This window comes from Haemorhous mexicanus, chromosome 4 (genome assembly GCF_027477595.1).
Source record: "Haemorhous mexicanus isolate bHaeMex1 chromosome 4, bHaeMex1.pri, whole genome shotgun sequence".
In the NCBI taxonomy this organism is placed as follows: domain Eukaryota; kingdom Metazoa; phylum Chordata; class Aves; order Passeriformes; family Fringillidae; genus Haemorhous; species Haemorhous mexicanus.
Window position 1 is genome coordinate 54,713,808 of NC_082344.1, and position 26,281 is coordinate 54,740,088.

Here is a 26,281-nt window from a genome sequence, read left to right on the forward strand (position 1 = left end):
GTTCTATGAAACTCTTCCTCCCCTCACACCTCCATTGTTCACTGGGTTTTTCCAAAAAAAGGAAAAGCTGACTTCAGTATATTTAATGTACAGGGAATGGTGGTTACCTTACATAGGGCAAGGAAGGGAAATGCGCTTGTGTGTGACAGTGTAGAGAAATACACCCTGTTTGCTTGCAGAGCCACAAAGTCTGCCAGCTAATACAGACAGAAACCTTCCTTTCAGAGGGTCCCAGACAGGAACATTTCTAGGGGCAACTGCAGGTTGCTTGAATTCAGTTTCTTTTAGCTATGGAGTTCTGTTTGTATGGGCATGGTTTTAATGCACTAGACATGTCCACAGGGAAGCAGTTGTACCTACCATCAAGAGACTACCAGAGTCACAAACCAGATTTAGGAACTGGATGATTTGGTATATCCTTTTATCCAAAGCAGATACATGACTCAATTTATCATCAGAAGTACTTCAAATCTGATGCCTTCTTCTCATAAAAATATTGTGGATCAGTAATTTTAAATACTGTAGTGTATTACAGTGGTACTCACAACAATACAGTTCAGAGCATTTTTGATTTAATGATTGCTATTTTCTGAAGTACAGCAAAGGGAAAAAATTATTTAGAAGAAATGCAGGGGCATGATTGCAGGGGGATAATGTATATCCCTGAAATGATGGGCAGTAGGTTTCCATGAATGTCCTTTAATGCCAAATCACAGGAGAGTATCATAGCCTCACAGAATCATAGACTATGCTGAGTTGGAAGGGACCCATCAGGATCGAGTCCAACTCCTGGCCCTGCACAGGACACCCCAAAAATCACACTATGTGCCCGAGAGCATTGTCCAGACGCTTAACTCAGACAGGCTGGGTGCTGTGCCACTTCCCTGGGAAGCCTGTTCCAGTGCAGTGCCCAACCACCTTCTGGGCGAAGAACTTCCTGATCGTAAATCCCTGACTCAGCTTCAAGCCGTTCCATCCATACACTTGCACAGAAACCAGACATACAGAGTCACATAAAATCTTCCTTTAACAAATCCACTGGGGCATTATGCAACAAAAACAAGGATATATACTACACTATAATAGAGATGACAGATGACATTGGTTTAGATGCCCAGTATTATGTACGGACCAATTCCTGCCCATTTTTCTTTTTGACTGGGGTAAATGATACTATGACTCAATCTTTCTGAAAAGTAATTACACTGTTTAGATTTATTTCCTCAGTATTACTCACTGTTTGGGCAGAAGGGATTTCTAAATCAGGTGTCTTTCTAAAACTCTTGCATGAACCACATTGCAGAAATCAACACAGCTGGCAGAGTCCATTCATTGCATTGTTGAGCATGAAATGAGAGTGTATCCCTTACAGGGCACATAAATAATAGTCTCTGGCAAGGACTAGCATTTCGGATATTCAATAACATTTACTATTTTATCAGTATATGCTGGGTTGATTATATGAAGAAACCAACAAAAGCTGTTAGTTTAAAAATTCCCTTATTCACAAATGAAATACAATAAACATACTGAATGCAGAAAGGGTTTGCTTAGCATCCCCGGAAGAAAAAAAAGAAGTGTTCACATTCTTTAGGTCTGACCCGTGGCAAGGACATAGAAGGGTTAGATAACATCTGTTACTGACCATACGTAAGCTTTTAATGGTATAAACTCAGAGATCCAGACCAGCTGAATCCAAATTAAAATGCATGTGTAAAAAACAAAGAAGTGTGGCAGGAGTCAGGGACAGAAGACATTCAGACTAGCATGTGGCGTTTCCTGTGAAGAGCAAGATGGTCGGAGCGTGAAAAGCTCCGGTCACAGTCTGGACACTGGAAGGGTTTGATTCCTGTGTGCTTGCGGAAATGCCGCGTCAGTTCATCAGAACGAGCAAACTTCCACGTGCATCCCTCCCAAGTGCATTTGTATGGTTTTTCTCCTGGAAAAGGAAACACAGAAGTGGGGATTTAAGACATGAACACATCAGTTCTGATCACGTAAGCTCACACATAAATCTGATAATTTATTCTACTGCCTTGCCAAATTTCAGTAAGTACTTCAATGCTTACTCAAAAAGCCTCCAAACAGCTCAAAGCCGAAGAGTACTCAGTGCTAGCAACTGGGTAGTCAAAGTTAACTGACCAAAAGATTGCTACCTGCCACAACTTATTTTTTTATTGTCTCTCTGTTCCTCTCTCTGCCATATTAGCACTTGTTTTATATTATGAAGCCCAGAAGGATGAAGGATTAAGCATTTGTTCAAGTACTTTCAAAACTGGGATCTCATTTTCTAGCTTTCTGGGGGAAAGGACTGTGCTACCATAAAGCACAACAGGCAGAAATCTTGTGATTTCTGAAATTTAATGCAGTGTAAATGACTGGCATCACTGTTGCAAGTACCTCAACTTAAACTCTATCATTATTAATATGTCATCGTCCCTCCTTTAACACCACTGTATTGCCCAACAGGTAAATGGCTGGCTTGATGCACAACAGACATGAACTGGGCTTTGTTTTCCCTAAAAGAGGTACCCTTGTAAAAACCTTGGATATGTACATATTCATTCAGCATGCAAAGATGAACATTTCTGTGGAGAGCAAAGATGGGGATATGTTTACTGGAACACTCATTCAGATAAAAAGCACCACTGCACCAGTGGTTTGCATCTCCACAGAGCAGATGTGTTTGCATTTGGCATACAGTCCAAACTTCTGCAAATGGGCTACTCCCATAGAAATTAGTCAAATTTAACAGTGATGTCATAGGTGAGCCAGTGCAATTTGAACTGATTTGGTGTTTACAGGGTGTGCAGACTGAGTAAACTGCAAGCAACTGGACACAAAATGAGTGAAGAGCCAGTGAATGTAACACACATCAGCATGAACTGTGAACTTGTTTGGCTTACAGTCTCTTGTAGGTTTTTCCTACTACGTCCTCTGTCTTTTGCTCAGCCCATAATTATTTTCACAACAATGCCAGATCTACCTTCTGTCATTTTGTTATTTTACACCTGTGGTCACCTGGCTACTAGAAGAAGTTACAAGCTTAGCCTACTATTTTACCACAGACTTGATGAAAGAGAAGCATAGCTATGCTCAGACCTGTATGAGTTCTTCGGTGAGCTTTCAGGTGGGAGCTTTTAGTGTAGACTTTGTTGCAGCCTTCATAATCACATCGATGTATTCTGCGTTTTCGTTGTGTGTCTGGAGATTCCACAGGTAAAGGTCTCTTTCCTGGCTGAACTATAACTGAAGGGTGATTCCTGCAAAGTTAAATTAATGTTAAAATCAAAAACATTCAGCACAGCAAACCTCAGCTAATATGATTCATAACAGAGCCTTTTATTCACTACCACCACTCTGTCTCTTGGCAGAAAGAACAACATTACACGCATGTCGAAAAATTCAGAAGGGTTTAGCAAATTTTGTGTATTTTAGCAGTAATATTTTTAAATGTTTACTCACTTTGTGGCATGATGTAGCCATTTTTACTACTTCCTGGCTATTTTTTAAAACTTTCAGAGGAAAAACCCCATTCAACTTTGTGTTTTTCAGTCAAACTCAATTTCTTAAACCCTGAGTGAACTTTTCTTGTATTTGTTCACTATTTCTTTTCCCTTCAAATACAACTAATTTGATTATAATTGGAAACAGCTATTCCATATTATTAAAGAAATTGTATCTTTAGGGTTTCAAAGCAGAACTCAATCTTTATTGTTCCAGCCACTCCTTTAGAATGTAATTAAGAATTTCCTGTTTGGTGCTGGCAGCAGGGTGCGGCCTCCCTGTACCACTGACGTCAATTCCTAAAAGTAGAGCTTAGCCTGTGTGGCACACCCACAGGATGTCTGAAGTTGTCCCTCCACCTTCTTAAACATAATTTTTCATTTTAGAAGCCCACAGGTACAGTGCAGGTAAAACATGTATAAACTACATATGGACTTCTGCTGCAAACAAACCCATAAATGTTCATGCATGTGAAAACATACAAGCTTCTTAAAAGGTGTCTTTGACTGTTGAATGACAACCCTACTGTAGAACTGGGGACAACCTTCACCCTTTCTTCCACATCAATCTTAAAAAACGTATGTTTGTCAAAAAGGTACGTGTAGAATATAAGGTACAGATATTAGCATTCCTTGTTGCAAAACCAGCTCCTTCATGCAACACAAAGGAGCTTTCTATAACTCTTGTCTTGTCTAAGTTAATGTATTTCACATGTTTTTACCAATCAACTTATGTTTGATAACACTGGGTTCTATTGGTTACTTACTCCAAGTTCTTTTAGAGCCTAATTTTCAGAAACATTGAATTCCTACTTCTCTCAGCAAAATAAAGAGCATGTGCTAAAGACAGAATCTTGTGCATGGCTTAAGAAGAAAAGATTTTTCTATGACCCCACAGCAGCAGGATGGGGATTACCGATGTGGGAAAAGCTGAATTCTGTTATTGATTCTTTTCTTAAGAGTTAGAAGCTGGGAACTGGGAACCAAATTCTCTTTCTTGGGTGGTTCTGTGACTGTTGGGTGATGTACTCTTCAAGTACACATCAAATCTAGCTAAAAATATTATAATGGCAGGAAACCCCAGATGGTGATGTTAGACAGACACACACACACTCTTAAATAAGAAGGCAGGCTTCTAGCTTCCAAAGAACCAGCTCTCCAAAGCAATGCTCAGTTTCAATGCAGCTTCATACCAGTCTTTTTGGAGAAGCTCAGGCTTAGGAGAGCAAACAGACTTGGTTTAAATCGTTATGTGTGGAGGCTAGTCCTGGACATGGTAACATCTGGGAAAGGGAGAAAAAGGACATTGGCCATACACCATTTGTGATTTAGATTTTCAATCTACAAGTGTCTGAAAAAAGCACCGAGAATATCTTCTTTTCCCCTTATGGGAGAGGAGGCTGGCAAGACAACAGAATGTTATCAATAATCAGATAGGGCGTGGCAGTTTAAAAAATGGTTAGGGTGGTGTCAAATTCAGAGGTAAATATTAAGTAAGTGCCAATAATAATAGCACAGCCCTAATTCTTTCGTTCCCTCTTCTGCAACTAGATGTAAGTTCATGTATGTACCATTTGGCACTCTTCAGTAGGTAAGCATACCTTCTAAAAATTACATTAAAACTTCAACAGCTTTTTCTTCTTTACCACAGATCACATTATGCTGACAGCATGAGTTAGACTTTGAAACTTGCATGAAAATATGTTAATGAGGCTCTTTATCCTATTAGTATTACCTCAAGTTTGATTTTAGAAATAACTGCACAGTTACATTGATTATCATACTAGAAAGTCCAACCATCCCTCCAGAAATGTCACCAACATTATTTTTATAGATAGATACAGATATCCAGATATAGATATACTGCCAAAAGCTAACACTAAAGCAAAATAAGTAACTTAAAAGTCTTTAATAAGTCATGTCAGTGAGACTAAATGTTTCCTATGCCCCTTTAATGTAGCTTAGGTGTCTGAATAGTACACTCTGGACAGTTGGAACCAATAAATAGTGATAAAAACTTCAGTGCCTAACTGCAGCTCATAAAGCTGTGACACAACAACATTTTTTAAAAATAAAGGTTTAAGTCTATCATCTTGTAACTTGTGTGAGTTGTCTATGTATTTTTTTAAATGATAAGAAACACAATTTATAAACTTCTTGTTTTGGATACAGCAGAATGTGAACTTGAATGGGCTGGCTCCAGGAGCAAGAACTAGAGCTCCACAGGACAGCTACAATGCAATTTAAGCTGTTACAATGGAAGGACAGAATCTCCATGAACATCACACTCTACATGGGCAAGCAGAATTGATGCTTAGGAAATGTGGACAAATTTTTTCTGTAACAAAGCTACGTATGACACCAAATTTTATATTATTTGCTGAGTGGATGGGTTTGCTGGGGAAACTACACCCATTGGGAAATAAATAATGCAAATCACTAATGCAGGTGACAAGTCTGCAGAAGTCTCAGCCTGGAGGAAGGGTGTGGTACCAGCCAGGAACAGCACTTACTGGTTTGTTCTTGTTAAAGAGACTTAACAAAGACAAAAAATAAACTGAACCATTTGATAGTCCTGACCTAGCAGTAGTTAGTTCCAGCTACATAAAGACCTGACTCCCTTGTGTGGTAGGTCCATTTATGGAAGGTAAGTTACTAACTAGTAAACAAGCATGTTTACTATTTTATGTAATAAACATGTATAAAGTGATGTAAAAGAAACAGCATATCGTTTATAAAGCTAGCTGGCAACCAACTGCAAAGAGCCTGCAGTCTAGGAGGTGCATCTAGATTGTCTGAAGACAAGGAGGGGTGCCCACAAGAAGGCTGCTGTGGAATGCAGCGAGCCCTGGTGCTCTGGTGTGCTTTTGAACCCAATGGCCATCTGCAGAAGGAAAGGCAGCGTTCTGGAGGAAATACAGGAAACCACCCATCCCTCCTACGCTTTTCTTTCTCTCTCTGAACCACTCTCGCACTGGGTTTTGAGTGTCTGACTTGAAGCCCTCTTTCCCTCACTCTCTGAGGTGAGGTCAAACCAACCACCTCAAGGATGACAGTGAGCAAGAGGGAAGTGCAGAAATGGATTCTGAGGTTCTGTGCTGTGAGCCCTGCTCCGCTCCCAACTTCAGCTCCTGCCAGAGCCACATTGGCAGCCTGCCTGCCCACCCAGAGCACTGCCTGCTGAAGGATGAGCCTGGCTCTGGGTCATTCCATGGCTTACTAAAGCTGACAGGATTTTCCCCAGAAAAACAGGAAATGGAAGAGTGCCCATGGCCCCTCAGGTACCTTCTTGAGAATTCCTTAATGTTTACAATTAAAAGGTTTATGCCCCAGACCTAATTTCTTCTTCTAGCCCTTGTCCTTCTGCAAACAGCACTGTTTTAAAACCCATTAGATCTGTGATCCAGTTCATGCAGGGGCCCCAGTAACAGCTATGCCAGCACAATAAGTTAATACTGGGATGGAAACAAGTGGCTGTGAGGGAAGAAAGCTTCAGAAACTACTTGAGCTGCCAGAAAAATCACCCATGGGGAACAATGGCCTCACGTAAAAATGCAATTTCACTTATATACACAGAACTTGTAAGGCTGAAGAGGTTCTTCCCACCAACTGGGCAAAATTTTTGAAAAGACAAAGAGGTCCTCCAAGAAGAGAAAGTCACAACACTCATTTCAAAGAAAAGTATTTCAAGTAACATGAACAGAGATATCAGTATGAACTGTCTTTTAAGTTTCTTTCAATTTTGCTGCTGGTTTTACCTAAGCAGGTTATCACTGGCTTATTGGGAGTCCTGCTTTCAGTAAATTGTGGAATTGTAACATATCATCACTTTAGAAATGCATTCTAGAAATGGCATATCTATTCCAAGGTATAAATATCTATCAACTCCTGTACTGCTAAAGAAGGGGGAAAAGAAAGTTGAAATCACATTTCACAGTGGCAGTGGTGGGAGGGACGAACATGTATTTTATTACATGCTCTAAAGCACAGCAACAATCCTTCCCACTCCTCAGAACTGCTAAGTGCTGTAGTGAACTCTTTCCATTCCTCTGCTGATCTTGGGACTACTGTTAGCTACTTACTCTTGCAACATTACTTGCTGAGGAGACAATGAGGTCATCATTGGAGGTGACATTTGTTCAGGATAGAAGTCAGTCTTTGATGGTTCACTTCCTGGCTCTACTTTGATTGTTTTCTTCAGTGTGGGCTTCTCATAAGACTCAATGACAGGCACTGTATGGCAGAAGGTAAGAGAGGGAAGGCAACACATACAAATTATGAAAAGTTATGGAAATAAATAATCTACAAAAAAACCCTATAGTTAAAACAAATGCATCAGTTCTACATTTACTGTGACAATTTACACAAAACACAAAATCTTTCAGTTTTAGTTATCTCCTGATAACTATGACTCAAAACATTTCTATTAATTTTCATCAGTCCGATGCTATTATCAGTCCAAATCTCAGTAGATCAATAGTTTATATAGATACAAACAAGAGCAATGGAGCAGGTGAAGGGTCTGGAGAACAAGTCCTGTGAGGAGCAGCTGAGGATTGTTTATCTTGGAGAAAATGAGGCTCAGAGGAGACCTCATCACTCTCTACAACTGCCTGAAAGGACAAGAGGAAATGGCTTCAAGGTGCGCCAGGGGAGGTTTAGTTTGGACATTAGGAAGAATTTCTCCCCAGAAAGGATGATTGGGCATTGGAATGGGCAGCCCAGAGAGCTGGTGGAGTCCCTGTCCCTGGAGGTGTTCAAGGCAGGACTGGATGTGGCACTCAGTGCCGAGGTCTGGCTGGAAAGGTGGTGTTGGGTCACAGCTTGGACTTCTTGATCTCAGAGGTCTTTTCCAACCTAGCTGATTCTGTGATCCTATGACCTTGGTAAGTCTGGTAAAATATTTACACAACAAATTCTATTAGCCTGTTTATTCTGGAAGAACAGAAATGACTTTCCACTTCCTAAAATATCAACAACCCACAGAAACCAAGTGCTTGGATATTTGTCTTATTTTGTGGGGATGAGACAGCATAAAAAGCAATTCTGACAACACCAACCTTGCATGCTACTTGGAGTTTCCATCTCATCTGGGAGAACTGTGGACACCATGATGGGCTGCTGGAGATGGGGAGCATACATGAAAGGAACTGGCTGGACCACAACAGGCTGTATAACCGGGAGTATCCCAGGGCTTCTCAGTCCATGGCGTGAAAGAGCAGCGGCCATTACAGGAGGGATTGTTATTGGCATGGAAAGAGGCTGTACTCCTGGGGGTGACGGTGTGAATTTACTGAGAGGTGAGCTGGGTGAGGACAGAGTCAATCCAGGTGAACTTCTCCTATGCACAGTCTGAAATTTTAGTGGGGAAGGAGAACTTCCAGTTGAAGGTGGTGAGCTCCGTTTATTTACCGTAAGGTCTACTGGCTCCATCTGGATTCCATTTGACAGTCCTTCAGGGCTGGAGTAGAATTTATTGTGCAACATACTTGGTGTAGAATAAATGACGCCGTATTTGTTTGGCTTCATTTGGTCCATGTAATTGGACGGGTATGACTGTCAGACAGAGTGGAAAAGAAATACAGAAAATCAAAGAATAAATCAACACATACAAGCAGCTACTGCTGAAAAAGAAAGGCAGCCAATAAAACAGGCAAAATGAAAAAGTTTCAAGAAAGCACTTTGATGTAGTTTCTAAATAAAATGGAATAAATTAAATAAAGCCTCAGATTCCCCACACAGGAAGTTAATCAAGTACTGATTCACTAACTGTTTCAGAAGCAATGTAAGACAGATTATGAAAACAAATCTTCAAGGCTTATTCAACTGCTTTTCTCCCTTTAAAATTGCCTGTCATATAAACATGCCTGTACATTTCTTAACTAACCTGGGAGATACATCTGCTATGCCAAGCATATAACTGTGTACTGAGGATCATCAATTCTGGCAAGAAGGGAGCTCAGTTGGGCTTAGAATTCCAAGAAATAGGTCCCAATCAACTGCTAAAGTAATTGAAAAACAATCATCACTAAAGAAAGAAATTATGAATCTGAACCCTACAATCAATACAAAATACTCAGCTGAACTATGTAATTAATGGGTGAGTAACTCAAGAGTGCAAAAGGTAAAATCTAAACCTTTCTAAATGATTTTTTGAGATATAAAGCAGTTAACCAGCCAGTGTAATTTTGGAAAATGAGTACAAGGATAAACATTTGGTGTGTTGGAAGAATATTCCTGTTAGTGGTAGCTAGCACTTTCCATCACAATATAAACCCCAAAGTTAATCTTGACCTATGAGATGATCTCCACAATTCAGTAATAATTTTTATATATATATATATATATATATATACATACACACACACGGGGGTGTGTGTGTGTCTGTCCGTGTGTATGTGTGTATGCGTGTATGTATGTATCTATTATATAAGTAAAACACACATATCTAGTGATTTTTGTAAACCAAGAAGTATTAACATTAACTGCAGGGTGCAGTATCCAGATACAATAACCAGACCAATACTGATTTAAAAACTGTTAAAAACTGAGGTTGTTTACTAACAGCTAACTCACAATGGAAACTGATGTGATCCTCTAACACAAAAGTGAGACACAGAACATGCAATGCACACAAATTTTTAGTTGTGTTGACAACTTTTTGAAATACTGTACTTTTTGAACTACTGTATTTTTATAAAATTATTTCCATAACATTTCAAACATTTCAATTCTTTTTCTTCCTGGGGTGAACACTGCTGTCAATACATCTTCCTGGTTTCCTACCTCTGTCTTCCCTGTGAGGGAGCACTTGGTTCATTTTAAATGGCAATGTTAACGGGAGGTATTTTTGCAAAATGACACAAATGTAATTTTCTTCTTTTCAGTTACTGTTTGAAACACTGAGTTTAGAAAATATTAAGTTTTCCTCCTGCATTCATAGCACTGTGATAGAACAACAAAGCTGAGTCCCTCAGTCTATAAAACATTAAATTAAAGCAGCATATGCCATGGTGATTAATCTTCAGACAGTAAATATTACATTAAAATCTCTGCAAGTTATATATTCTCTTTATGACCATGCTTACAAACTCTATCTATAGAAGCATTCATCTTTGATAGCAATTGGTTCATCAGAATTTTATTAAATGTCATTATTGCAAGAATTACTGTCTGTAGATTTGCAAGCACTGCTGAGCCAAGCAATGAAATTATCAGCATTTTAAATGATGGAGACCACTAAATATTGATATAATTTAATATTTAACATCATTTGGTATCTATTAAATTGGATCAAATTATGGGCATAGCCAAAAAAATCAAGATTTTAACAGGCAAGGAACATTAAATACTTCTGTTATAACTCCTGTCATTATTTTACAGTACAGAGTTCACCCAGCTTTAATGAACTGTAAACATTCCACCACTAAGCATCAGTGCATTTACAGTGCTGCAGGTTTGTCAGGGATGATCACAATGTCACTGCCTATGCAAGAATGCTAAAAAGGAAAAAGCCTGTGAAATTTAAATCTCCAGGAATGCTTTTGGCCAACGAGTCTAATAAAGAACAAGCAAGCATCCCTAGGTGTAACCTTATCCTAAGAACACCTGGTAGGAATTCAAGGAATAACTGTCTGGATGCTCACGTAGCTTCTGCATTCTTTGATGGGGGAGTGATAATGATTGTGATTGATTTTCGTGCACAGCCTGCAAAAGGGTAGAAATGCTGCTGGAGACTGGGAGAACTGGTCTTCTGAGACTGTGGGCAGCTTCCAGGTAGATTCCCCCCTCCCTGGTAGGAGGCCAGCAGAATACGCCCACAGTGAAGACTGGAACACTCACTATTGGATGGGTGAGTAAAAATGCCAAGATTCAGTCACATACAAAGATAAAGTAATTCCACAGGTGCTTTGAGTTGTGCATTCTGCAAGGCCAAAGACTGTAAACATTCCTAGCTGAACCTGCTTTTACATATATATACATATTATAACCCTTTAGAGCTCAGAATGTTACATACTGCATTGGCAATATTTAGATACTGTATTATTAATAAATCTAATCAGCACAACCCACATAATCGGTGTCATACGTCTTAGTGCCTGACCAAGTCTCTCTACTACTCTGCTACACAGAGAAAAACTGTTTATTCCAATTCAAACAAAAAAGCAACTCATTTGACCAAATGGTAACTGGTTCAAATGTTTAAAAAGTCCTTTAAAAGTCCTTGCAGCAAATAGTCCTGTAGGCAGGACTCAGATGACTTTGTCAGTAGTTCATTAGGAACTATCATAATATATGTCCAATAATTCATTTCAATAAATGACATGAGCTGTTGGTAGAGTGATGAAATAGTGTGGGTGCAAGCTTCAGTCACCTGAGAAGCATAGTTAATCCTTTCAGCCACACACCCTGAAATACAGTGGTGTCAAAACCATTACTAATTTCCTCCTTCCCCTCCAACTACTGTGATGTTTTAGAGACATGAAGACTTCACACCTACAGTGTAAAGAGTACACCTACATTCAGAGAGAAGTGTGAGATATTCCTAACAGGCTTAATTTAATTTGGGCTCTAATGATTCTATCAGAATGAAAGATGCAATACAAAAAATCCTGATTGCAGACTTCCAGGTTATATTGGCCCAGTCTGCTCACCTTAGCACCTCTCAACATCACACTGACTGTTTCTCTCTCATTCCACCTCCTCAAAAGGTGGTCAAGAAAACTAACTCAGTCAGTGGCTGCTATCCTTTCCTATGTTCTCTCCATATCACAATACCTCCCTTTAGAGGTGTCTCCAGAGCAGTTTCTGTTGTGGCACCAGGACTCCAAGGAAGCCACAAGACCAAGAAGAGCTGGGGAGCTCAAGGGTTTGGGGCTAAGCAGCCTCTGTTTGTACAGAAGCTGAAACACACATGGTCCTCAGCCTGAGGGAAAACAAAATAGTGTCCACTCAGAAACCATACCTTCCTCTGGACTTTCTGCTTTTTCTTTTCTGCTTTTTTTTTCTCTCGTGCTCTGAGTAGTCTTTACTAGCTGGTCAGAGTGATTACACTAACTTATGAGAAGACTCCAAAGGTCCAACACCACATGCCATGGAAGGCACCACATCACTAGGAGAAGGATATGGTACAGAATAACCAATATTTGGAACTCCAGTCTTCAAATGCACTTGGCTCAGAAATGCTCCCTTGTTTTTCCCACTGCAGTTTTTCCTTCATCTGCTGGTCTGGGAAAGACTGCTCACTGCTCTGCTTGTGAGCTTTTTGAGGGACTGACCTTGCCCATCTGGCAGAAGCACACTTGTGTTTGGGGCACTTGTGTGTCTAGTGCAGAGCCCCAAACCATTGCAGACCCTTCTCTGGGAGATGAAGGCAGATGTGCACAAAAGGTGTCCCAAAAGACAGCAATGACACTTCTTCTGTAAAACTGGCCTCTTCTCTGATTTCAACAGACACCATTAGATAATCTTAGATTATAGCAGATAATCACCAATAATCTTAATATAGTTACACAGTAACTGTAATTAAAGTGACAGGCTGGCCAATACCAAAACTCTTTCTTGACCCAAATATTGGAATTTGTCATACTTTCAGTGACAGTTATTTTTCTCTCATTACTCTCCAGCAAATAAACCACACAAAAGTCAAACTGTAATTTTAAAATGCATATAAACTTAACTCCCAGAAATGCTGTTAATAACACTGAAGAGATCAGACTGCTTAGAGATGCATTTAAAATTATGAAAATTACTCTTTATTGTAAATAAAACAGGAAACAAACTTTTCATTGAAAGATGCCAATTAGAGCACAAGTTTAATGCACTCTGAGTTATATACACTGACTTCACCCTTTTAATGGATCAGCCTTTCTAGGGGTGTGGTTTCATGTTACACCTAATCTGTTATTGCAGGGTAAAAGCTGAAACAGGAGGTTCTCTCATGTTCCTCTCTCCCCTTGCTCTAATATTGAGCAGCTGCACAGAAGGAGTCAGATCAGCTTCCTGATCTGACCCAAAAATGAGTATTTTTGATGGGTTAACAATTCTGACCATTCAGCGAGCTGACCCAAAGGATCCAAATCATTCTAGGATCACACAATTCTTCAGTCACACAAAGGAGACACAAAGCTGGTGTGGAGGGACCAAATCCAAAGCCTTTCCTTTCAGCTGCAGCCTGTATCATCACAATTCTCCCTGTACTGCTCCCACCTACATGTCCCGCTGCTGTTGCTTATCAGACTCTTCTCTGAGATGACCCTATTCTCTGGAAAGTTGATGGAAAATTAACCCAATTTTAAAGAAGTAAACAGTGTAAGTGAGAGGAGTGTCTCCTCTTTCCCTTTTCCCCCTGTCCTAGTTCTCATTTGTTCACTTGGTAAAGCAGCGCAACCAGTTTACCCAGCAAAAAGCCATTGTTGGTTTGGGTTTTTTGCAGGATTAATTTCCTGCTGTTTAGAGCAGAGCTAGCCACAGGCACCTGTTACCACAACCAAGAGAAAAACAAAAAAGGCACAGCAAGAAGCTGTTCACTTAGTTCAAGGGTGTAACACTGAAACCACAGGCTATTGCCACTTCGTCATGAAGCGTGGCAACTTAATTTCAACCCATCTCCACCAGCAGCATGAGCTAGAGAGATGATATTTACAGAGCAGTGGCTCAGGAATACAGGGATGCTCTCTCCTCTCACAGGCAACTGCTCAGGTTGTTTAAGGCAATAAATTAATAAACTACAGAAGGTTTTCCTAGAATGTGAATCTGATTGCACTAAGAGCAAAATATAGCTTCACACGCTTTCCTAAGCTAGTCCAAATCTTAATTACATCTCATTTTGAATTTAAAGGTGGAAAAACTTTAGGGCCAATATATTTGAAAAGTCTTACCACTGAAACAGGCTCCATGGCTTCTTGCTTGATAGGGACTGGGTCAAACATTAGCATCTTTTTAATTCACCTGTTCTGATGCCTCTGAGGTTCTGTCCTGCTGGGGAAAGACAAGGCGTTAGAAAGCCACAGGAAATACCCGAATCAACTTTCTGAATTGTAGAGAATTTACTATTTTGTCAGATTAATGTGAATATTTATCCATCTCTAACACAGATTTTTAAATATTTGACTGACTTTATTGCAAGATTTTTCTTCCAAAATGCTGTTGGAACAAAGGGACATCTGTTCACTTTAATGAAAGTCAAGTTGAATTTTTGTTGGGCATGTCAGCACACCAAGACCACAGAATTTTCACTTTCATTAGTTGTCAAGTGTTTTAACACATCACAGTTTAGACCACACATTTCTCATCAGCATTACAACCCCAGAATAATCTTGTTTATACAAGTGAACTGATTCTGGAAAGGATCTCTCTTTCCTAAGAGTCCTAATAGAAACACTCAATAGATCTCATACAGTGACACTGATATCAATGCAAAAAAAAAGATTAAAATTCAAGACTAACTTGGACTACATTCAATGTGCTACAATGACTGAACAGAAAAATTGCATCAGTAATTATAACATAACAGATTTACCGACAATTCAACAACTATTTGTGCTAACTGTGCAAAATAAAAGTACTTTAAAAAAATCTGCTTGCATTCTGTGCAGCTTCAGGGCTTTTTTCCTATAGTGTTCAACCTTACTTGGCCAATCTCTAAAAGCCTGAAATAAAAGTATTTAGCATAAAGCATCTCATAGCTGTCATACTACACATTTGCCATGGTCATCTTGGAAAGATACTGGAAGGGAAAGGAGATACCTCTTCTGGGTAAAGCCATAAGGCTACACAGAGAAACTAAGGGGAAGCAAAGGGAATTTGCTCACAGTGACATTTAGATGTTGCCAGGCTGTTTATAAATCACTCGAGGTTATCCATTATATGACTGATGTCAAAGGAGCAAGCTCTGACCGTACACCGCAGACTTCGCAGCCCTGCCTGGAGGCGGTACGACCTCTTCTAAGAGCGAGGACGAGAGTAAAGGACACAAATTCAATTTGGCCAGTAGATGGCACTGGAAAGAAGCGAATACAGCCAGACTGCAGCGCCGGCACTTCACCCCGCAGCCCAGGCTGAAGGCTCACCAACAGATTTGTAGCTGTGGCTGGGAAATTCTCCCAGAAATGTAAACGAACACTTCAAATTAAAACAATTCTAATAAGCCTACGCTAATGAACAATTTTGCAGTTAACATGTGTTTATAGATCAAAATTTGTTAAGAGCTTCCAGAGAAAGAAAGCATGAGTTGTTACAAGTCTACCATTAGTTATTCAGGTACATAAAGAAAGTTTAAAGACTTTTGGAAATATATTACAGCAGTGTGCACTTTGAATAATGGAAACAAACAAGTAGCAGAGTAAATTATAGTATCTTCATAATTCACCTTATAAAAGCTGGAAGGCTTGACAAAAATAAATTGCAAAACTGAAGTGAAACAAATGATGTAGCTTAATGAAATTTCCAGTTTAAACTCAGTATGTAGTTTAGTTTGGGAGCAGTGGTGTAAGATAGCATTATGTGCTGAAAGTTGTGGTAATTCCGTAAATACCTTAAGCATGTTTGTGAGAAGGTTATTGATTATACTATTTTCTTTGAATGGTTATCATTTATATAACTGTTACCTAGTTATCTTTTTCAGGTTTCAACAAGTCACATAGCTAGAACTAACATTTCAGAATACTGACTTCCCAGAAATATATCCACATATCTATGCATCACCCATATTCTCCCATATTCATCTGCATTGTGAAAACAGAGAAGTTGTACTTTTAGACACGAAAAAAGTTTTCAGTAAAATGGAGCTACTCAGAGCTCCTATACTGGAATTTGGAACCAATTCCTTTCAGGTTTCCAGAAACTTTTGATTTTTAGCTTCTATGTGCTTAGATAAAGTAACACACCAATTTGTACTTTAGTGAAGGAAGAAAGGAAAGGAGAGAAGAGAGAGGAAAAGGGAGGGAGGAAGGGAGGGAGGAAGTGGTGTAAGGAAGTGGCGGAAGGGAGGAAGGAAGGAAGGAAGTGAGGAAGGAAGTGAGGAAGTGAGGGAGGAAGGGAGGAAGGGAGGAAGGGAGGGAGGAAGGGAGGAAGGGAGGAAGGGAGGAAGGGAGGAAGGGAGGAAGGGAGGAAGGAAGGAAGGAAGGAAGGAAGGAAGGAAGGAAGGAAGGAAGGAAGGAAGGAAGGAAGGAAGGAAGGAAGGAAGGAAGGTTGTTTTAAGTAAATGCAATGATGCTCATCCTTTGTGTAATTTCTGTAATTCTAAAACCGTATTTTTTTTCAGTTTAAGAATTACTCCTTTTAACCTTTTGCTCCAAGAAAGTGTGTGAAAAGACACTTGATATACATTTCATGTGTCATGCTACAGATTTCAGTGTTTCCTGAGATAGCTCTAAATCACTGTGCAGGAATTAAACTGACATAGACAACAGGAAGTGTACTACCCTGAACAAAAGTGAAAAGTCATTCTCAATCTTTCCCAAGTGCAGTCTTTTAAGAACAGCAGAGGAAAATTTTACTTGTATGTAAGTTTACTATGCTGCATCAGAGTACAGGAATCAAGCACTTCTTTATCATGTTACTCTTAAGTGGGTTTCTCTTCCCCATTTTATAGTGACTGGAAACCAATTCTAAAGAAGAGAAAATTAATTAAGATGCAACACTTTGTCCTGTAGGACTGCTACAATATAAGTCAGCTTTGGATCTGGCAGTTAAAATTTAGCTCAAAATGATGTATTTCTAAGGCTGTAAATAAACTCACAAAAGACTCCTCTTTATATTTAAAAATAATGCTCCAAATTGATAGCTTGGACCACACTCATCAGCAAATATGTGCATGTACACTCACAACTAAAGCATGGTACTTCCACTAAGAAGCAGGTAGTTTTCCCCAGTGTATTTGTAAAATCGTGCCTATTAACTCAAAACTTCTCAGTCTTTCTCTCCTAAACATTTGAGAAGGGGGCAATAGGGAAGGTAAACAGTCTTATCTGTTTCTTTAACAGAGGAATGAAAAAACAGTTTGGTTCTACTTTACAGAGTGATTTCAGAATCTACTTGTATGGCCTGCAAATTGTTTAGTATATACAAATAATTTCTGAAAAATCAAAATACCACCTCTCATTCCTGAGGTGCTCTGGAAAAACTGGTGAGCTGACAACAATATATTCATGTTAAATGTATTAAAAATAAGAACTTTTCTCTTTGACTTTATTAGGTAAACTATTTTGCATTAAAGGGATTTCTCATGCGAGGTAAAAGAATTTAATATTAGTGTAATCTGAAACTAAATAATTAACTGCAATCCGGTAAGCAAACATTCCACCCTCTTTTTTTTTTTGCTCTCCCTCTTTTTTTCTGCTAACAAGCCACCCAGTTTTACTTTCTTGCCTCCTCCCATTCACTCCACCCAGTGGATCTCTGCCAAGTAGTCCAACTTGTCCAAACAGGACCTGGCTTTTGATAAGATTCTGCTCACACCCTGTACTTCAGAGAGACAAATGAAGCAACTGGGTTTTGTATGCAAATAGGGACAGGTGCAAGGTAAAGTCCAGGCAAAGTCCCTCAGTATTCCCCTGTCTGAAGTCCAGTGAAGACAGCAAGCCAGAAACAAATTCTGTCCTTAGGATCCAATATACAGCGAGGCATCCATTCCAGAAGGGAAGTTCATTATCATTAGAGCTCATCACCTTGTCAGGACTGAACATTTGTCAATATTAACTTCCTGACAGGTGTATGGTTTATTGTTTCAGAGACATAATTAAGATTAAATGAAAGCTGAAAGGTACTTGTACGTGTATTCTGACAATAAGGGCTTGTATGGATTATTTACCCTGGATGAAATGTGCAAAGTGGTTAAAGAAGGCACTCAGACTACACATCTGCACTGCAGAGCAGCTGGAAAAGGGCAACTGCAGTGCAGCTACTCCCAGCAGCCCTGCACATTTACCTTCAAGGTCCACCAACTCTGCAGACCTGTTTTGAAAGGAAAGGGTAGGGTGGAGGGCCAGTTTTGACTGTGCACATCCAACAACAAAGGTTTATTCTAATAAAAAGCCTGTGCTCTCATGAAATACCTGGAAGGGCAGTACCTGACTGACTTTTGCTGCAGACAGGGCGGTGGTGACCATACATTCTGCCCCTCTTCGCTCTGCCTGAGAACACATACAGGGTTATTTACTCAAGCTTTGTGCCTGGGGGAAGCAAAGGAATGCTGCCCCATGTACAGCAAGATTTTGTCTAGAAGCTTCAAGGTATGATTGTTATTGTCAGTATAATTACAGAATAATGTAATGGTATCTGCTAAATTAGCACTGCATGAGTGCCCTCTGCAAGAACTGCAGTTCCTGCAGCACTGTTTGCATCCAGCAGCAAACATTATCACGTTGCAAAAGCTCTTCAGTCCAAGCACTTTGGGACACTGTTGCTCTGAACCTATGACTCCTGTGAACCTCAAGTCAAACTTCCTCTGATACAAGGGAGAAACAATAGTATCAGAGGATTCTCCACTGATGAAATCCAAAAGGGAGGTTTTCTGAACCCAGGTGAAAAGTTCTCTTCAGTGGAACTTCCAAAGAGTTTGACAGAGAAGAACCAGTTTCTGAGGCAAATATTCCCTGGGGAAGGTAAAAAAGCTGTTTTCCAGAGCTCATAAGGTATTTGCACTTTACTGTACCAGTTGCTCATCAAGACCTGAGTCAGCAAAAAAGTGTTTCTAATGTTCCATTAACTTTAATGGGAAGTAAGCAAGGACTTAACTGCACTTGACCCCAAAACAGCAGCAGGCAAAGAAGCTCTCCAGCTCAGCAGAGCAGCCAGACTCAGGCAAAGCACCAAAGGTCCAGATGTGGTGCTGTGGGAAAGGACCAGAGCAGCCAGACCACGAGGAACAGAGCAGAAAGAGAATCAGGAAGAACGAGCATGCCAAGAAAATGTTCTACTGATCAATAGCTTTCTGTGTTTATTTGCTGGATTTCCACTGGGTAACAATAATAACTGTTGAAAAAGTTAGAATATTTTGTAAAAGAAAATGGTATACCTAGGCAAAAATTTTCTCCTCAATTTTTTATTGATAGGCATTAAGAAAAAGAGCATTTCTACAGAATTCCGGTACTGAGTATTTCAAACTTTATTTGTTTCTTAGCAAAGACTTGAAAATCTTTTATCTTCCTCCTTTCAGGACTGCAAGCAGGCTAAAAAACTTGTGGTTTTGCACAATTTGTGCATCATAACTTTGTTGATGTCACCTTTTTTGACCTAGAACTGCTTTGACATGCAGCTGACATTAGTATTTCAATTTAATTTCAGCTAATACTGTTGCAAGCTCTTTGAAGCCATGTGTCTGGAAATGGATTTCTTGTATGTAAAAATCTTGGGAAAAAACATTATTGAATTGCTTGTTAAGAAAATATGTTCTTTACCAAGGAAAAAGAGAGCCCATGTAAACCCTGTTCAATCTTCAATTCTATACTCACTAAACCTAAGAGAAGAACCTCTGGAGGCACCTCCATTAGACAATATTCTCCCTTATCAGGGTAGACTGCTGCCTGGTTTCCTGTCTCAAGCTACTTCTTAGAAGGACCAACAGTCTAGTAAGGATAAAAGATCAGACTTTTGAAAACAAATGAAGTATGTGGAATGGTATGATAATCTTTCCCTTCCAAACTGAGCTTCACTTTTCTTGTTGTGTTTTTCTTAAGAGGTTAATTTTTAAGATAATTTGAAAGGAGAAATATTATACCTTTTAATTGTGAGGGAAAAATGACAGAAAATACTGTTCTCTTATGTGAAGGGTTCTGCTATTTCAGGAAACGTGAAAAAGAGATTCAACATTTTTATAGCATGACAAAGAAAGAAAATCTAATCCTAGAAAAAGGAAGTATACATTTAAGAATAACAGCCTAAATGATAGATTTGAACAAGAACCCAAATACAGGGCAAATGTTGGTGAACGTCTATGAACCTACAGACATGGGAAAAAAAACAAACAACCAGGGAAAGGAGGTAGACAGTGTAGTGGTACAAATGTGACAGTGATCAAAGTAACTTATACACTTTAAAAAAAAAGGTGGGAACTCTGTCATGTCTTCATGGATCATGTGAGTTGGTTGGTAACACACATGGACTGCATGACAGACAGACCATGAGTCTGGTGGGAGGTTTTCTCCCTTCTGAGTTAGTTTACTATTTAAAACCTGCTGGAGCTTTGTTTTCCACTTGGCTGATCTACACTTACACTTTCTTCCCCTGGGAGATATCACCTACAGCTACAAAACCCTCAAAGGAAGCTTTGGCATCAAGTGAATGCTTCACAGGGAAGAGTTAAATCTCTCCTAAAACCAGCTCTGCCAAACTTCATATTCTGGATTGGAAGCAACTAGCCTTGGAATGAAAACACAAAGATTGAATGTTGACAGCATAAAAGAACTGTAAAAGACCTCCTGTTAGCGGTGTTAATTAATATTTAAAAGTTGGTTTACAAAAATTATCATAATTTTAACCTCAGTTCCCTATTTTACAGAACTTCTGGCTACAAAAAGGTGTGAACCACAAAATTTACTGCATTTATTATACAGCAGTTTCCAATATTAAACACAGTTAAATGCAACTCTTTTTCTCTGTCATTGGGAAAAAAAAGATTAACTGTTTGAAATCTTGGGCAAATTAAAAGTACAAGAATGGGTAAACTAATGGGTAAACTAATCCATGGTGTTCTAAAACAAACAGAAATGACAACAAAATAAAAACAACTGAGAGCAACACATTAAAATAATCAATGAACAACTTACCAAAACAGTGTAGCCAAATACTTCTTTTTATCTGGATTTCTGAACAGACAAAAAACAGTTTGCTGTTAATATGTGCACACAATCCAATAATTTTTTTTCACATGCAATTAAACTCTGAAAGAAGTTTAAAGTATTTCAGATACTTCCTAAAGATACCTTCAGTGATCTCAAACAGCTAACTTGTAGCATCCAGAAGAGCAAGAGCAGGAACTAAAAGACTACTTTAAAAATGACTGGAGGGAAAAAAAAAGAGGAAAATGAAAGGGTGGAAGTACTTCTGTGTGTACAGTAACCATGTATATTCCAGGCCATAAGAAACACAGAAGAATAAATACTCCCATCTTGCATTTTCATCCAGGGCACACGGAAGTTAATGCAAGTTTTTCTGTCGATTTCAGTGAGCTTTGGCTTGGGTCCTATTGCTCTTCTTCTGTCAGATTCAAAGTAACAGAAACATTTATGTTTTTCTCAATTTCCTCTCAATTTATCACTATGTCTGCCTGCAACAGGGTGAGGGGGAAAGATAAATATAAAAACAGGAGTAAAACAATTACTTTTATGCCTTCCGAAATTTAAAATGTGGGATAGCAGTACTTATCAATGCCAAAGAAAAGTTTGACAGCATGCCTCATTTTCTGTATTGCTAGAAGACAGTGAACCTTCTAGCCTATATAAGGGGAAAATACTTCTTCTGAGATTTGGAAACACAAAGTGCTCATAGTGAGCCGTTCAGGTTGAGTAAGGGCTGAAGCCAAAACCCTCTCACAACTATGAGCCTACAGAAGTGGTCTTTCTTCTCACATATACTCTTTATACATCAGGGTAACTCTGTGACTTTAATGGAGCTATTCCAGATCAGCTGATGAGCAGGGAGAGGAGAAAACTGGCTCACAATTTTCTGGAGACTTGAGTTCAAGTTTTCAGCTAACACAGCTAAAAACTCCAGTTCACCCCCAGAAGTGCATTGGAGTGGAAGGGGCGTGTTAAAGGTTAACTTGGAAACCTCGTTATGACATAACACAGGCATCTTAAGCAATCCTGAGTGTGTAGAGACATGATAACTCATCGGGTGGGGATTGGGAGTTGAGGGGCAGTGACAAGGGGCCTGGACAGGCTACCGAACTGCCAGAAAACAGCCTGAAACAGGAAAGAGCACCACATATGCCACTTGGAATGTGTGACGCAAACCCCAGCCTTGAAACAAAGAACAGGAAACAGCTCTGCTGGCTGTGCTGGGGAGAAAGCACAGAGAAACATTTAGGCGGCCCTCCCTGACCCTATATTCATGAGCAGCTGGAGTCTTTTAAAACAACAACAGTGGGTGGAGGTGTTTGTTCATTGGGTGTGAATAAAAACACTGTCCTGATGCAGGGGACCTGCCCTATTTACAAACAGGCTCCCTTAACATTAGGAGCAGGAGATTTTAAGACACCCCAGGTCAGGAGGATTTGCTGAAACCTTCCCTCAGACCTGTTGGTTTATTACTGTATTTATGCCAGTAGCTAAACAGAGCTCTGGTCTCATGACATCAGAGGCAGCACCCAGCCTGGCAAAGCACCTTCTTCCCAGTGAGAGCTGGGGGATGAGAACTGCAGGAAGGATCTCTAAAGCTTGGGGCTGCTCCTGGACAGTGGCTCACTCATGCTCAATACTACTCCATAGCTGAGGACCAACGTCACTCAGAACATCCAAGAATATTTTTCTAAGCTATCACATGCTTAGCCTAACACATCCCTGTTTTCATATGCACCCAGACTTCATCTCAGAATCTGATTTCCCATGAATTTACTACTTTTATTTTTGAAGCACCCACGTATGAAGCTGAATAAATGAAATAAGCTGAAGCAGAGGAATAGCACAACTTTTTTTCATTCAGTAGAATAACTTCAACACTTGTTTTCCTTCAAAGCTGTGGTTTCAAATACTCACTCTTCTCTTAGATACCCTGCGTCAATTTTTTAAACACCATGGGTGGGACATCTAATATTATCAAGTGTGAAAATTTTACAGCAAATGACATGGATGAGTACCATAATAACATCAATCAATGTTGCGGGGTTCCAAGGTTGGAGTTTAATAATGAACATGGGATAAAAACTGGGTAGGACAGCACCTACACAGCAAGGTGTGGGTTTTAATGCCAATACTATCAGTTCCTTCATACTGAATAACTGCAAATATAGGTAATTTGGTGATTGTATAACATCTTTATTATCACTTGAGTCTTCAACTCATCTCACACATCTTTATTTATCTGAAGGCTTTTGCTTTTGGCTAAACAGATGTTGACTAGGTCAAATGTTCACAGTACCTAAGGGCTCCCTTGCAGCTCTGCAACTTAGAGGAAGTTTTGCTTGGATTCACAGGGAAGGGGAAGACCATTTAGCATTCTTTCCTGCCCCCACCCCTTGCCTTTACCCCCAGTCTCTCTTGTGATCTGTACCATAGCTATAACAGCGTGTGCAGGGGAAAGAAAAAAACAGAAATATTTGCCTCCTTGTGAAAAAAGGCAACCCAAGTCAGCTTCGGGATTTTTATATTTCAATACTAGGCAGTAACAATAGATTCTTAAAAATACAAGCTGAAAGCTAATTTGAAATAACTGTCTTCTGAGTCAAGTGAGATTATCAAATCCACATGTAATTCCTCTCACACAAGCACCAGCTGCTCATGTGACTATCACACCGGTATCTTAAAAGTATTTGATGGAAAAGTCACTCATCAGCAGCCATCCAAGTCTTTCTTTTCAACACAGGTAACGTATATTTATGAATATTAGTTTAAATGAAGACAAGTCTTCAGAGCTCTCCTATCAGCCACTCAAATTCAGTTTTTCCCAACAATTAAACCTTCAGAGTTCAGTTCCACAAACAGTCACACTTCCTGAATTCTCAAAGGTGAGGAAGTGAATAAAACAGTGGACCATGCATGTACAGTACCTGAAGCAAAAGGGGAGTGCACAAAACATCTTTAAGGTATTTTTTTACATAACTCCTGAATAACCACTAAAGCTGTTCTGAACTAGGTCTTTCTCCCAAGCTCCAGTTAGGTGCTCTGATCTCCCAGTGCAGGCTCGCGTTGCTGAGCCTTCCTTTGCCAGGGCTCCCCTCGCTGTGCCAGGCACTCACTCACCTGACAGCGGTCCGAGGCAAGTAACTCCTACTCCCATTTGGGTTAAAAACAAATAAACAAAATTTTTAAAAAACAAACAAACGACCCCCACAAAACCCAAAACAAACACACAAAAAAAAAACCATCAACAAAAGACATCTAGGAAAGGAAAGGTCATTTCTAACTCCACACTTCGCTGCTGTGCTGTCCCACGTTTTACCTTCGCCTGCATGGCGGCCAAGCGGGGCTAAGGTGACGTGACAATACGAGGGGCAGGCTTTCGGGAGCCGATTACATCCTAGACTTCACCAAGAGTTAAACGGGGGCCATGGCGCTTGCCGATCCGCTCCGCGCTACGGGAAGAACGCGGCCCGGACGCGAGCTCCTGCCCTGCCAAGTACGCCCGCGGAACCGAGCGAGCCCGCTCCACTTTCCACCTCGGTTTGGTCATTGCCCCATCGGATCCCGGGCATTGTATCCCGCCCGGGATCCGACGGCACTTCAGTCTCTACCAGAAGACGCGCCTGTCCCGCCCCGGCGGGAGGCCAGGGGCTGCGGCCGCGCTGGGCGGGAGAGCGGCCCCGAGGGGCGGGCGGCCCGCGGGCCCTCCCGCCGGGGACAGGCGGGGGGAGGGCGCCGGGGAAGGCGCCCCCCCAAGCGGCCCCGCCGGCCACACAGGTGCGCTGCCCGCCGGGCGGGCGAGGCGGACAGCGGCGGCCCTGCGCCCCCGGCTCCCGCCGGCCGCACAGCGAGATTCCCGGGCGCCGCGGAGGGAACTCCCGCGGCGAGTTCTGCTCCCCCTTCCCCGCAACTGCGGCCTGACGGAGACCCAGTTCCCGCCACCCCCGGCGTGGCTGCGGCTCCCGCGGCATCACCTTGCCGCCTGGCACTCCGCGCTGCTCGCAGCGCCGGGAAACTTTCCTCCTCCAGCACCTCCATCCCGCAGTCAGCACAGCCCGGCCCCCGCATTACCCCCGCCCTCACACTTACGCTCGGCAGGCGGTGCGGAGCGCGCCGCGATTTTCCGTCGGCTCCCGCAACGCCAGGGGTCACGGCAGGCAGCGGGGGCGCTCCGGTGGGACCGAGGCACGAGGCCGGCGTGTCCCGCGTCCCCGCGGCTAAGGAGCCTCGGCGGTGTCTCCGGGTCTCTGTGCGAGGAGGAGCTGCCCGCTCCCGCCCTCCGCCCGCTCGCCTTCCCCCCGGGCTCCTGGCACCGGGCCGCGCTGTCACATGACGCCGGCGCCGCTCGCCCTGCCAGGCTCCCCGGGCCGGCGGGGTGAGTGGCGGTGGGAGGGTCACGGCAGGGAGCGCGGCCGGGCGGGTCCCCGCCCGCGGGGTGGAGGCTCCGCCGAGGGGCCGGGGCGAGTCACCGCTCACAAACAGCCGGGCACGCACTGACTGCGCGCCCGCCCTGCCTCCCGGGGGCAGACAGCCTCGCACAGACACTAATTATCCCCAGCAGCCCAGGGAGGAGAGGGGAGGGGAGCGGGGCCGCCCCACCGACAAACCTGCCGGTCCAGCTCCTCCTCCCCGCCCGTGTGTCAGGCAGAGGCGTGCACCTGGCAGCGGCCCTGCGGCAGGGCGCACCCCTCCCTGCTTCCCTCCCTCCGCGTCCACCCCGGCCGACCTGCGGCGGCAGCAAAACAACAGCAACACCCAGCGCCCGGGGGGAAGGAAGGGAGGTGCTCACGCTGGGCCGCTGCCGCCGAGCTGGCTTCGCCGGCGGGGGCTGGGAAAGGGCGCGGGGCGGCGCGGAGCCGGGCGGCGGCTCCCCGGCCCTGCCGCCGCGGGCTGCCCGCGCCGCGCCCCGTCGCGCCGGGGGAGGTGGCGGGGCCGGGCGGGGCGAGGGCTGGAGCGCGGCGGGCGTGGGGCAGAGGTGTCGGCCCGACTCCGCCC

General features: G+C 41.9%; 1 protein-coding gene across 6 annotated transcripts; it reads right to left on the reverse strand.

Moving 5' to 3' along the window:
* Positions 1-1,186: 1,186 nt before the first annotated feature.
* Positions 1,187-26,014, reverse strand: KLF3 (KLF transcription factor 3). Of its 6 annotated transcripts, none has more exons than XM_059845004.1 (8): positions 25,376-26,014; positions 21,275-21,313; positions 14,387-14,483; positions 9,394-9,508; positions 8,567-9,062; positions 7,589-7,739; positions 3,103-3,263; positions 1,187-1,939 (listed from the first exon to the last, which is right to left on the reverse strand). In XM_059845004.1, exons 4-8 carry the CDS (start codon positions 9,442-9,444, stop codon positions 1,758-1,760), a joined length of 1,041 nt encoding a protein of 346 aa, XP_059700987.1. In that variant the 5' UTR covers positions 9,445-9,508; positions 14,387-14,483; positions 21,275-21,313; positions 25,376-26,014; the 3' UTR covers positions 1,187-1,757. The 6 variants fall into 6 exon arrangements, with proteins under 6 accessions (XP_059700987.1, XP_059700988.1, XP_059700984.1 ...); XM_059845005.1 differs by having other exon boundaries at positions 14,387-14,486; XM_059845001.1 differs by lacking the exon at positions 9,394-9,508 and having other exon boundaries at positions 14,387-14,486; positions 25,376-26,006.
* Between the last annotated feature and the right edge of the window lie 267 nt (positions 26,015-26,281).